The 12,756-nt window shown below is 45.7% G+C and overlaps 2 protein-coding genes across 2 annotated transcripts in view; both read left to right on the forward strand.

Moving 5' to 3' along the window:
- Nucleotides 1–12,756, forward strand: part of LOC141106768 (uncharacterized) — a 77,632-nt gene that overhangs the window by 30,487 nt on the left and 34,389 nt on the right. The gene's annotated exons all lie outside the window — the stretch shown is intronic.
- LOC141104637 (uncharacterized) lies at nucleotides 4,044–6,041 on the forward strand. The gene has a single exon (XM_073594297.1). The coding sequence runs from the start codon at nucleotides 4,208–4,210 to the stop codon at nucleotides 5,159–5,161; it is 954 nt and encodes a 317-aa protein (XP_073450398.1). The 5' UTR covers nucleotides 4,044–4,207; the 3' UTR covers nucleotides 5,162–6,041.

Consider the following 12,756-nt stretch of genomic DNA (forward strand, 5'->3'; position numbering starts at 1 on the left):
CTCACTGGATATTTTCTCTTTTTCTGACCATTCTCTGTAAACCCTATAAATGTATGTGCATGAAAATCCCAGTAGATCAGCAGTTTTTGAAATACGCAGACCAACCCGTCTGGCATCAACAACCATGCCACGTTCAAAGTCACTTCCCCTTTCTTCCCCATTCTGATGTTCAATTTAATCTCCAGAAATTCGTCTTCACCACATCCTAAATGCAATGAGTTGCTGCCATGTGATTGGTGGATTAGCAATTTGTGTTACCGAGCAATTGAACAGATGTACCTAATAAAGTGGCCGGTGAGTGTATGTCAAAGGTGAGTTTGAGAAGGACCAGGCTTGGAATCCTTTTCGTTCTCTCCTGTTCATCTGGTATGGTCCTCATTGGCAAAGACTGTCATCCAATGGTGATCCGGGCTCCGAAATAGTTTGATCCATCTATTAACGACCCCAAGGGGTTCCTCATCGTACCTTCGGGTGCTAGGTGTTTTTTCTATGGGCTCCAAAATAAGGGGCACTGTTGAATGATGTGAAAGTAGCAGTAATATGGAAGAAAACCTCTGACGATAAAGGATTGGAGTGATCCGTGACCAAAGAGATGGTCTTTGCTTGTTCAAAGAGGAGCTGCGAGAATGCTTTTGCACTGATAACTGCTCCAGGTTGTTTTTTGTTTTATTTTATTTTTTGGGTTTTTTTTTTCCTGTGATGCAGCCCAAGCTTTAGAAACCTGGTAAAAACTATGGGCAATTCCAGCATTGGCTGATAAGCGGAGGGCTTTGCACATCGATGGAAATGAAGAAAAGGTTTCTAACCTAAATACGCAGCACACACTTAATTTTGCTTCATGGAACATTTTCATAAATAGATCGGTCCAACTTTTCTGTGTATGGTACTTCTTCGACTTGTATAGTTGCCTCACGTGTTCCAAATTTTAGTTTGATTAAAATAAGACGGCGTTCAACCAAGTAATGAAAATGGACTGAATTCCGACTCGGGTACAAATAAAGTTCTCCCATGCAATGAGGCTGTGCCTACACTGCACGGGTCAAGTGCTTGTTTTGTCAGGTCCATCCAGCAATGGACTGTTCCTGATGTTCCCACATCCAGACTATGGGCGTGATGAGGTCAGGAACAGTCCACCATGCTACACCTTGGGGGGTGCAGGAGCCACAGGAATGTGCAGCGAGGATCAGGTAAGTATATCTCTGTTCTCTCACCCCCCCCCCCCAGACTAAAACAAGCAGTCAACTTGTGCAGTGCAAGCACAGTCCCACTGCATGGGAGAACATTTTATTTTGCCTGGAGTTGGGCTTGAAGATACGTGTAATTACTGTCCTACCATTATGACCATTTTCAATACTGTGTACAATACCAGAGCGTTAGTGGGGTAAGAAAAGCTGCTTGTATGTGACCTCTTCCTTCCCTTTTTTTTTTTTTTTTTTATCAGCTGACCACCTTCTAGTAGATCTTTTGTTTTGTATGGGCAGACTCTTGTAAGAATTTTTCAATTCAATAACTTGCCTTGAATGGAGTTTGATGGTTGACCACCTTAACCACCGCCTGCCCACTGGAGCCTTTAACTTTTGTATTAAAGGGGAAGTAAACCCATCCATAAAACAGTTTCATGTAATGTAACACTCCCATTGGTTGTGCTCTCAACCAAACTGTCAACCATCCAATGGCTGGTGTCATAACTGATCACATGTGCAGCATCATGGTAGTTGTAGATTAAATATTGGCAAAGATGGCGGCTTCCTTGGCTGAAAACGATAGGGGGGTTGGACTTGATGGATAGGTTGGACTTCATGGACTTGTCTTTTTTTTCAACCTCACCTACTATGTAACTTACACTTTAGGGTGGGTGGGGGGTGTTTGGGTGGACTTTATGATTACATGACCACTGTGATTGGCTTCAACAAAATAGCGGCCATCTGCACACAAACACAGACTCCCTGTTGCATAAATATAAATGAGTTGGGTAAAAGATGGCTTTGGCTCCTGTTCTCGACTTGCAGAGAACTCCTCATATACTTCCTCGCAGTTAACCCAAAAAAAGGGCGAAACACATCTGTGGTGTTCTCCAATGGTGAAGAACAGGAGCTGAAGCCATCTTGTCATTCATATTCACGCAACAGGGGGTCTGTGTAAGGCCGCCATTTTGTTGAAGTCTACTAGAGCCTGACTGGCTGATCCTGTCTATCTTGCACCAGTTACTGATCTGACTGATAAAGGTTTGGGGGGGCGGCACTTTAAGCTGTACCATTTTACATGTTTTGGGCTACACTGTGATTGGCTGTCATAGTGGTCACATGATCGGGAGCCTGTCCCGCCACCTCCTGATCATAACTAAAGACTGGGGGCTGTCTGTGACCTCCGCTGCCATGGACGCATAAGTACGCCATTTAAGTGTTAAGGCCCACCCTCCTTGCCGCAATATGTATGAGTTATGTGGTCACCAAGGGGTTAAGGAACTCCTTGTTTGTGAAAACCAAGAAAACGATTGCATTAGGTTGGTAACTTGAATTGTGGACGTTGGTTTGAAAACTATTCATGGTCCGATGAGTCCTGGGCCAATGTAGGAACACAAATGTAGGTGCTTGGCTGTAAGTCTTGATTTGTCTGAGCATAGCTCATTAAACATGAATGTGTCTCAATGTCGTGTCTGTCTAGTCGCTGAATCTCAGTATACCTGAACATCTGTGCAGTGAAATGGAACTAGATCTTCAGAACAATGTCCTTACTGGCCTCCTGAACATGGGGGAAGGAGGATTTAATTTTGGTGTGGAGCACTCTGCACATTTGGACTTCACGTACCATTATCTGAAAGCTGCTGTGATGGAAAAACAGAAATAGGGAATAGAAATAACTTTATGCCTCAAAGAAGTACTCTCTTATTTCCTATTTTGAAATGCACTGAACTGTAGAAGTTTTTGGATAAATAGTTTACGGAAAGTCCCATGGGACAAGGTGGGAAGGTAAAAATATTTTGGTATAATAAGACTACGCTTTTTAAACCTTCGTTTGTGTGGTGTCCATTTAGGAGCCAAGCAGGGATTGTTTTCCTAACAGGCAATTTAAGGTTTCCACCAAACTTCATGAACAAAGTCAGACAATAAGAAAACATTTTTTTTTTCCCTGGTATCTCCATTCCAAGAGGAAACATTCCAAGGTTAATTTCTACGGTGAGACTGGATTGTGTGGCTGTTCCATCAAGGATTTTCAGCCTCAGTAGGACGAAGGTTCCTTTTGAGACGAAGAAGAGCACAGCACTGATGGATACAGTGGCAGGAAGCTCGTTTAAAGCCTAACATCGAACCAAGTCTAAATGACTATTTTCCACCAGATGCCATTAAGCCTTGTCAGGAACCCTTAGCAACCTCTGGAGGAACCCTAAGGTTCCATGAAACCCCAGTTGAGGAACCCTGCTTTAGACTGTAGATTTCGAATCCTATGAGTAGTAATTTTTTGAACCGGAGTCAAAACAAAATTGGTATTTCTGTGAGTCAGAAATGTGTTTATTGCTCAAGGAACCACTGGCAACCTCTGGAGGAACCCTACGGATCCATAAAACCCTGCTTTAGACTGTAGAGTTGGAGTCCTGTGAGTAATAATTTTTCAAACCTAAGTTTTCATGCCAAATGGGAAAGTCAAACCAAAATTGATATTTCTGAGAGGCAGAAGTTGCTCAAGGAACCCCTAGCAACCTTTAGAGGAACCCTGGTTGAGAAACCCTGTATTATAGTATCACCATTGCCCTTGAGTGTTAGGGAGGGATTTCTCATAAATACATCTAGACAGGTCCAAAAAATAATATATCCAGGGCTCGCTTCATTGTCCCTATATTTTTTATTTATTTTTTTTAAACATATGAATTGCTGGTAAGACTAGGTGCGACTGACATGATTCAACCGCATGTTGTTTTGTGCGCCGTCTAGGTCAATGACCTGGTCGTTATTAAAGCCGAGATTGTAGATGAAGAGGAAATGTATGCGATGGGCAGTCAACCATGTTTGAAGGAAGAGACCCCTACAGATGTTAGAACAGGTCAGTAATAAACCCTAAGTTTCAATTTTTTTTTACCTTGATACTGCTCATAAAGTATGGCCAGTTCTGCCCCTGATTATTTTTTTTTTTTTTTTTAAGCGATCTACTGAGTAATGCCTTGTACGTAAATATTTACATTTTATTTAATGGATTCCCTCTAGATGGTCAAATGAGGCAGAACATGAAGGGGTGTCAATTGCCAGCTTGGGATGTAAAACAGAGAATCAAACGAGAATCTCCAGGTGGAATTTCTGTTCCTCCAGCTGTCCATCCTGGAGGTCAGAGTTCTGACAGATCAACAGATTCTAATCCTAAACAACCTATAGATACTTTTAAGCCCACCTTTGACCGGGATACCTCCACAAAAGCGTCCAGGAGACGCAACAAAGAGTTTTTCTGTGAGTTCTGCGGGAAGTGTTTTACCCAAAATATCAGTCGCGTCATACACCAGCGGACTCACACGGGCGAGAAGCCTTTCACGTGCGCGGAATGCGGGATGAAGTTCTCACGCAAGTCTATCCTCGTCAGCCACGAGAAGACCCACAAGGGTGAGAAGCCGTTTCCGTGTTCGGAGTGCGGTAAGTGCTTCGCCAAGAAATCGGACGTGATGAGACATCAACGGATCCACACTGGGGAGAAACCCTATTTGTGCCCTTTGTGTGGAAAGCGCTTCAGCCAGAAGTCCCACCTGGTGGAGCACCAAATCATCCACACCGGCGAGAAGCCGTATTCCTGTGACATGTGCGAGAAAAGCTTCACGCAAAAGTCTCACCTGGCTGACCATAAGAGAGTCCACTTGGGCATCAAGCCCTTTCCCTGTTTGGAGTGCGGGAAGGCCTTCACCCTGAAAACTGTTCTGGTGGAGCACCAGAGGATCCACACGGGGGAAAAACCATTTAAATGCGCAGTGTGTGGGAAGGACTTCACGCAAAGGTCCATCCTCACTAAACACATGAAGGTTCACTATAACGAGAAATCCTTCCAATATACTAATCCCCAGCGGGGTAACTATCTTCCTCTGCTCCCTCTCCAGCAACCTGTGCCAAGTAGAACTCCCAGCGATGGCAACCCTGGGACTTCGGCTGCAGGGAAGACTAAATGGCTTCCGCCTTCTGTAAAGTAACTGGGCTTTGTAACTGAGGAAAGGCCAAAACTCAAGTCTTTTTTTTAGAGTTGATATGTACATGAAGTTCCCTTGAACTGTCAGCTTGACAAAGCCAGTATCTACAAATAACTCGATTGTCTCAGTGCTCATGCTAGAAGAAATAAGACCCAACACATGATCCACCAACTCCACTTTTACCGGCTTTGGCATTAACGAGCTGTTCACCAATCCACGATATAAAATGGACAAAACAATGACTTTCCCCCAAAGTAACATTGACAGCTCACACCGAAAGTATATTCCACGACTGTGTTATGGAGTCTTGTGAGCCATGATACTGGTCGCATGAGTCGCGATACTATGAAGGACCAGGCAGGAAAGGTTCTATATAGATGGACTGTAATGAAAAAATAGACTTGTTTGTGACATATATCAAGTGTAGCTTTAGCCCTGGTTCACACTGCAGCGACTATTCATGCGACTTAGCTGTGATGTGTGGCACAGAAAGTTGCATGACAAGTCAAAACACACTAATTTCAATGGGTGCTGTCCTAATTGTTCCTGCACTGCTTTATGGCGTCTTCCATGCAACATGAGTGCATAGACTGCAATCTTAAAATCACAAGGAATAGTTATTGTCTTGTCTTTTTATGACTTTTGCTGCAATTTCATTAGATTTTGTAAGTTCAATAATGTGTCACACTCTGTATTTGTTATGATTGGCCAAAGTCGCATGAAAGTTGCATAGCAAAGTCGCACACTAGAAGTTGCGTGACTTTGGGATCGCAGATGTGTGAACCGAGCTTTAATAGCCTGTTTTAATTTGAACTTAAAGTGTATGCTAATCCTAAATGGGAAAAGTTGCTAAATAATTTTCATAGCCCCTCTGTCATGTCTACACCGTGTCTTTGTGTTTTTTTTTTTTTTTTTTTTTTTTTTTTTTTTTTTTTCTCAGTAATGATCTACAGTTATAATATACCTGGTAATCCTGCTCTTCTGAAAACAACCCCTTCCTGGCTTTCACTGACCATGCTAGGCATGGAAGCAAATCCATCCCAGCATGGTCCGTTTCCATATCTTCTTCTCCTGACTTGAGAGCTGCAGGGCATGGTGTGACTGTAGCCCCGAAGTCAGATAGCAGCTTCTGTTCAGCCTTCCACAGTTGACAGTGACAGGTGGCACAAAGCAGGCTTTCTGTGGAGCTGCTTCCATGTGTGATGTCGGCTGAAGCAGCGGAGCCCCTTCTGCAGGCTTTGTGTCTCCAGCCCTCCAAGGTGTGCGGGACGGGTCCTGTGTAAAGGAAGGTCACGCTCCGATGATATCACTTTATTGAACAATGTGCATCCAAATTCTCGTCTGAGAGACCCACCCGTGTTTCACCCATTAGGGCTTAAAGCAGACCTTCACTTAAAAGTACAAACACCGCTCCGCTCGGGTTTTTCTCCACCCCTAACCATTTTGATTTTTTTTTTAAATAAGGGGGTGGCTTTTTTGACCAGGTACCTGCTCCCATTTTCTCAGTCCTTGCCTAGACATGAATGACGTTGCTCGTCCCACCCTCTGCACCCCACCCACAGCCCTCTGGGACAAATTGCATTGCAGGAGGGTACAGGACCAGACTCGCCATGTCAGCTCTAACTCATCAGGAAGTCGCAGGTGGCTCCCAAATCCAAGATGGTCCCGGGGACCCACAGCAGTGAGAAGAATCTGCTGCGGAAGACGGCGCCGGACTTCCTAGACTAGTAAGTCAGTCGCTACAGTTTTTGTAGCTGCTGACTTTTAATTAAAAGGGGGGATTTCACACTTCTCTCTCTCTCTCTCTCTCTCTCTCTCTCTCTCTCTCTCTCTCTCTCTCTCTCTCTCTCTCTCTCTCTCTCTCTCTCTCTCTCCTCTCTCTCTCTCTCTCTCTCTCTCTCTCTCTCTCTCTCTCTCTCTCTCTCTCTCTCTCCCCCCCTTTTTTTTTTTTAATATATATATATATATAACTTTTTAATTGTACAATTCAGCCCAGATAGGTGAAACGCGTAGAGAACACGGGGTCTCTCAGCTGAGGACTTGGACATGCACTGTCTAATAAAGTTTTGAAAGATGTAATGTCAGAGTTTAACCTTCCTTTACATAACATGTGCACAAAGTGGAAATGGGCCTCAAGGTGGAAGCTCTTGAAGCAAATGAGATTTTGGAGTGATTTCAAGAGGGGATAAGCGGTCACGTGACCACGTTTCTTTGAGCGTGGGGCCAAACATCCCCCTTATTTTGGGTTCTTAAACCGTTTGCCCCTATACCTGCTGTTTTCCCCGCCCACCAGTCTTGTAACTTTCCCTCTGTGACATGGCATTGCCCCTCGCTGTAGGGGGTGGACCCAGGCATCTCAGACTGCTGGTCTGACCTGCCCATTCACCTTGCATTGTTTAAATCAGTGGTTCTCAACCCTGTCCTTAAAGCAGAGTTCCACACAAAAATGGAACTTCCGCTTTTCGGAACCCTCCCCCCCTCCGGTGTCACATTTGGCACCTTTCAGGGGGAGGGGGGTGCAGATACCCGTCTAAGACAGGTATTTGCACCCACTTCCGGCATAGACTCCCATGGGAGTCTACGCCTCTTCCCCGTCCCCACCGCGCTGTCTCCTGGGAAACACACAGCTCCCAGGAGAGAGCAGGGACCACTTGGGACGCGCAGCGCGACTCGCGCATGCGCAGTAGGGAACCGGAAGTGAAGCCGCAACGCTTCACTTCCTGATTCCCTCACCTAGGGATGGCGGCGGCGGCTGCCGAGAACCGAGCGGGTTCTCGGCGTCGCCTGCCGACATCGCTGGACCCTCGGACAGGTAAGTGGCCATGTATTAAAAGTCAGCAGCTGCAGTATTTGTAGCTGCTGGCTTTTAATTTTTTTTTTTTTTTTTTTTGGCGGTGTGGGTGGACCCCCCCGCTTTAAGTACCCCCAACAGACCATGTTTTGTGATTTCTCTTAGATAAAATAGCTGTCCAAAATACCAAGTCATTGATTTAAACACCTGTGCAAGATAAAGGAAAACCTGCAAACATGGCCTGGTGAGGGTATTTAAGGACTGAGGTTGAGAAACCACTGGTGTAAATAACAATCCAGGAGTTAAGCTAAAACTGTTTTGATTTTTTTTTTTATTTTTTATTTCCTTTTGGAAAGCTGGTTAGCAGGAGGTCGCAACATTGCAAGATTCAATCCACAAAGCTAAAACTGTTGAGGGACATTGAAGCGTGGATGTTGGTTCTGTTTTTTTATTTAAATTCTAGATCACCGGAACATACAGGCCATTTTGTTTGCAGAAATTTACTATAAACTTTTCTCTTTGGGTTCCAATACTTGGTGAATATACTGCTGATCCCATCTGGGGTCCAGGCTTTGCGCATCATGGTGGACATACCATTAGAGAGGTCTTCAGGGTCTGGGGTGGACCATGGCCTGTGGCTAACTACACTTGGTGCACCATGTGCCAAGGAGAGAACCAAACACATCAAGTTCCCAAAGTAAACATTACAGGCGAGCCCTGCAGCTGTGGTGTCCAGTCCCTGTAGCTGATGGTACGTCCCATCCTATATATCCAAAATTTGCTTGTGACACGTACGATATGGAAAAATCTTCTTCCATAGTGACAAAGTGCCGGGCTTCACAATGCAGAGACCAGACAATGCTAAACTTCTGTGGTGTCCAACTGCCAAAGAATGCTGATGGACATCTGATTTTCTGTTAAATTTATTGTTCCCGTAATGGCGATGTCAGGTCCCTTCAGGCATATCCCAGTTGGCTCAGGAAATGCCAGAGGACCATACAAGTGGACTTAGATTAAAATATTTACATATCTGATAAAGGATTAGGAAGCTGCTGGAAAATCCAGGCGTAATTTAGGACCCCAGCTGGGATCATTGGCTGCTCTTAGAGATAATTGATAGGGGGGGGGGGCGCGTAGGCCATGGCTTCTTTCTTTTCTCCCCCCCCCCCCACCCCTTCCTTTTTCTTTTCTTTTTTCGTCTTCTACCCTACCCATCTCTCTTTCTTTTCTCTATTTTAAATTAACCTGTCCCAGTATATTCTGCTATTGCATTTAACCTTTTTGTTGATACTGTTACTTTGGTGGCAGCGCGACAAACTTCTGTCTGCTATAGTAACTGGGGAGGGGGGTTGTTTACCTTTTTAGTGCCAGGCTATTCGTAAGGCTACCCGATCGTTTCTACCATGTACTCTAAGGTGCCCCCCACGTGTCCTAGGTTTACCTGTCCTTCCTAGGTCTCCAGCTCTCCATAGCGGGTGTCAGGATGGAGAGCTTCTCTCCTCTGCGTAGTATGAACCTGGAAGAGCTCAGCTCTGAGCACTCATGGGTTCAAAGAAGTCAAACCCTGACCGTTGTGGCTGGGGAAGAAGCAGATTTAGTACAAACTATGCTTGATCAGCTTCATAAAGGGCAGAGGTGATGTTACGGGGTCTAAAGTCACTTTAGGGTTGCACCAATACCACAGTACAAGTACCGATGCATTTTTTTTTTTTTTTAATGTCATGTGACAGTGGCACTAATATGCAGCACTGATAGGTGGAACTGATGAGGCGTGGACTGTCAGTTTATTTTTTACAATGCCTTATTTTTTTCGGGGGTGGAGTAGACGATGTTTTGTGTGTGTGTTTTTTTTTTTTTTAACATTTTTTTTATAATTTTAACTTTTTTAATTTTTTTTTTTTTGTAATCTCTTTTATTACAATTCTTTTCTTTTTTTTATCAGCCCTATTGGGGGGCTTTGGTGAGATATGAGAGGTCTAAGCAGACCCCTGACATCTCCTTTTTTGGAAAGGGACCAAGGACACAGATTCCCCAGTCTCTTTCTCAGGAGCCTCATCTGCACTGAAGATGAATGGAGAGGAGACAGCGGCTCCTCTGCAATTATAAACTGAGGCATTGTAAACACAGGTTATAACGCTCAGTTATGAATGGACAGTTCGTGATCACTGACTCTGTCCATTCAGAAAAGGAAGGAGCAGGTAAATGACAGATTTACTGGCTCCTTCGTCCGCTCTCCATCCTGACAGGTCAGGGGTGGAGGAGCACAGAGGGGGAGCACGGAGGAGCACAGAGGGGGAGTCCAGTGGGGAACCGGAGGAGGAGGACACAGAGGGGGAGTCCAGTGGGGGACCGGAGGAGGAGGACACGGGGGGGAGCACAGAGGGGCTGGAGGAGCACGAAGGGGGGAGCACAGAGGGGCTGGAGGAGCACGGAGGACACAGAGTGGGCACATGGAGGGGGACCAGAGGAGCACGGAAGGGGGAGCGCAGAGGGGCTGGAGGAGCACGGAGGGGGACCAGAGGAGCGCGGATTGGGAGCACAGAGGGGCCGGAGGAACACAGAGGGGGTGGAGGAGGACACTGAGTGGGCACATGGAGGGGGACCGGAGGAGCACGGAAGGGGGAGCGCAGAGGAGGACCGGAGCACATGGATGGGGATCGGGGGTGCACAGGGGGACCGGAGGAGCATAAAGGGGGGAGCACAGAGGGGGTGGAGGAGCACGGAGGACACAGAGTTGGCACATGGAGGGGGACCGGAGGAGCACGGAAGGGGGAGCTCAGAGGGGGACCGGAGGACATGGATGGGGCCTGGGGGAGCACAGGGGGACCGAAAGAGCATGAAGGGGGGAGCACAGAGAAGGACATCGGAGGAGGACACGGAGGAGCATGGAGCAGGACATGGGGGGAGCACGGAGGAGGACACGGGACAGTCGCACCAATCTCCCTGTATACCTTTTTAATAAAGCAGCTGAAAGCTGCGGGAGGGAAAGGAGGAGAAGCAGCTGTCGGCTGCTTTATTAAAAGGTATACAGGGAGATTGGTGCTTGTAACTGCCCACACCGATCATCTGTGAGGCTGCCCGGCTCCGCTGAGGATGCAGGTATCGGGTCAAGTATCGGAGCATTTGCACAAGTACTCGTGCAAATGCTTGGTATCGGTACCGATAGTGGTATTAGCATCGGTGCAACCCTACTTAAAGCGGATGACCTCGCAAACTATTTAAAGTGATAGCAAAGCTGCAGGTATTCTTTCTTGCTCCCTGGAGGCAGTTTGCAATCTCTCTCGCTCTCTCGCACACACAGGCGGTGGGGTCTCTGATAGACTCGTCCACGTGGTGTGTGCACAAGGGGACCCCTAATATCACTCAGGATTTACCAAGTAAAAAAGTGTTACAAATGTTAAAACGTAAAAAACTTAATTTTTGGGTTCTGTGATTTTTTTTTTTTTTACACGAGTGCGTCATTTTTAGCTGTGACATGTTTGGTATCTAGTTACTTGACGCAGCCTCAACTTTTTATATTTTACCAAAAAAATAAGTAGTATATTGTATTTGTTTGCACTCAAATCCAGGATCGATGGACAGTAGTGTGATTTGTGGTGTGAGAAAAAGAAATTTGGAACTACCACCATTTTATTTTCCAGGTTCTCTGCTTTCAGGAAATGGCATTGTTTTCGGGGGTTTTCACTAATCCTCAGGCCTAAAATGTGCAAAAAAAAAAAACTGTAAATGGGTTTTTAGACTGAAATCATGTCTTTCTGTGGAAATCTGATGATTCTCTGTCAGCTTTGCTTATTAAACAGTAAGGTTCAGAGATCGTGCCTCCAGTTGTCTGTTACTTGGCTGCACGCTCTATGCCTGTTATATATGCTGTGTGGGAGGAGTCTGAGTACCATTTGAGTCGGTCATTATTGGTGCTTGTTGGTGGATCTGACCATCTGAGGACACTGCATGGGGAATTTACTGGAGACTAATGCTGGCCATACACTATACGAAAAATCGGCCGAAAAATCGTTCGTATGGACACTTCGTTCGTTTTTCGGCAAGTTAGTGGGTACAAATCGATAATCGTTTGTGACGTTTTTGTGGAAAAAAAACGAACGGCATGTTTGGAAAATTTCTGCCGAACGTACGATAAATTGCAAGGTTAATGTGTTTCCCGTCCGAACTGCCTGCACTAGGTATATGTAAAAAAACGAACAAAAAATGATTTATTCATGTCCACTGAACAGATTATCGGTCATTATATGATGGCACGATCGTTTGCGGTCACGGTCGAACGTTCGTTTTTCGAAAAGGGGTTCGGCCGATTTTCTGTATAGTGTATGGCCAGCTTAAGACTGGAGCATCTGTGCATGGCAACCAATCGCCTTCTATCTTTAGCTTGTTCAGTTGACCTTTAAATGAAAGCTAGAAGCTGATTGGTTCTGGTCTGTGTTGGAGTGTAGATGGTATTTTATGGTTCGGAGCCATACAATTTTGCGGGAACTACTCTGGGCAGTAGACTTTGTGTATGAGGGCGATCCGGCACCATGTTAATTTAGAGGGTCAGTCCACCCAGAAGTGATTGGTGGACACTGAAGGGTTCCCATTATGAAGGTTCCCACCACCCCTGAACTGAGTTCCCGGGTCTGTACACCTACTGTGCCCATTATGAGAGGTTCCCACCATCCCTGAGCTAAGTTCCTGGGTCTGTACACCTACTGTGCCCATTATGAGGGGTTCCCACCATCCCTGCGCTGAGTTTTAGGTGATATAACGGGGGAAGGGCGGATCATGTAAAGCTCCCATTGTTCAGGAACAGATTTGG

Source organism: Aquarana catesbeiana, linkage group LG08 (assembly GCF_042186555.1).
Source record: "Aquarana catesbeiana isolate 2022-GZ linkage group LG08, ASM4218655v1, whole genome shotgun sequence".
Classification (NCBI taxonomy): domain Eukaryota; kingdom Metazoa; phylum Chordata; class Amphibia; order Anura; family Ranidae; genus Aquarana; species Aquarana catesbeiana.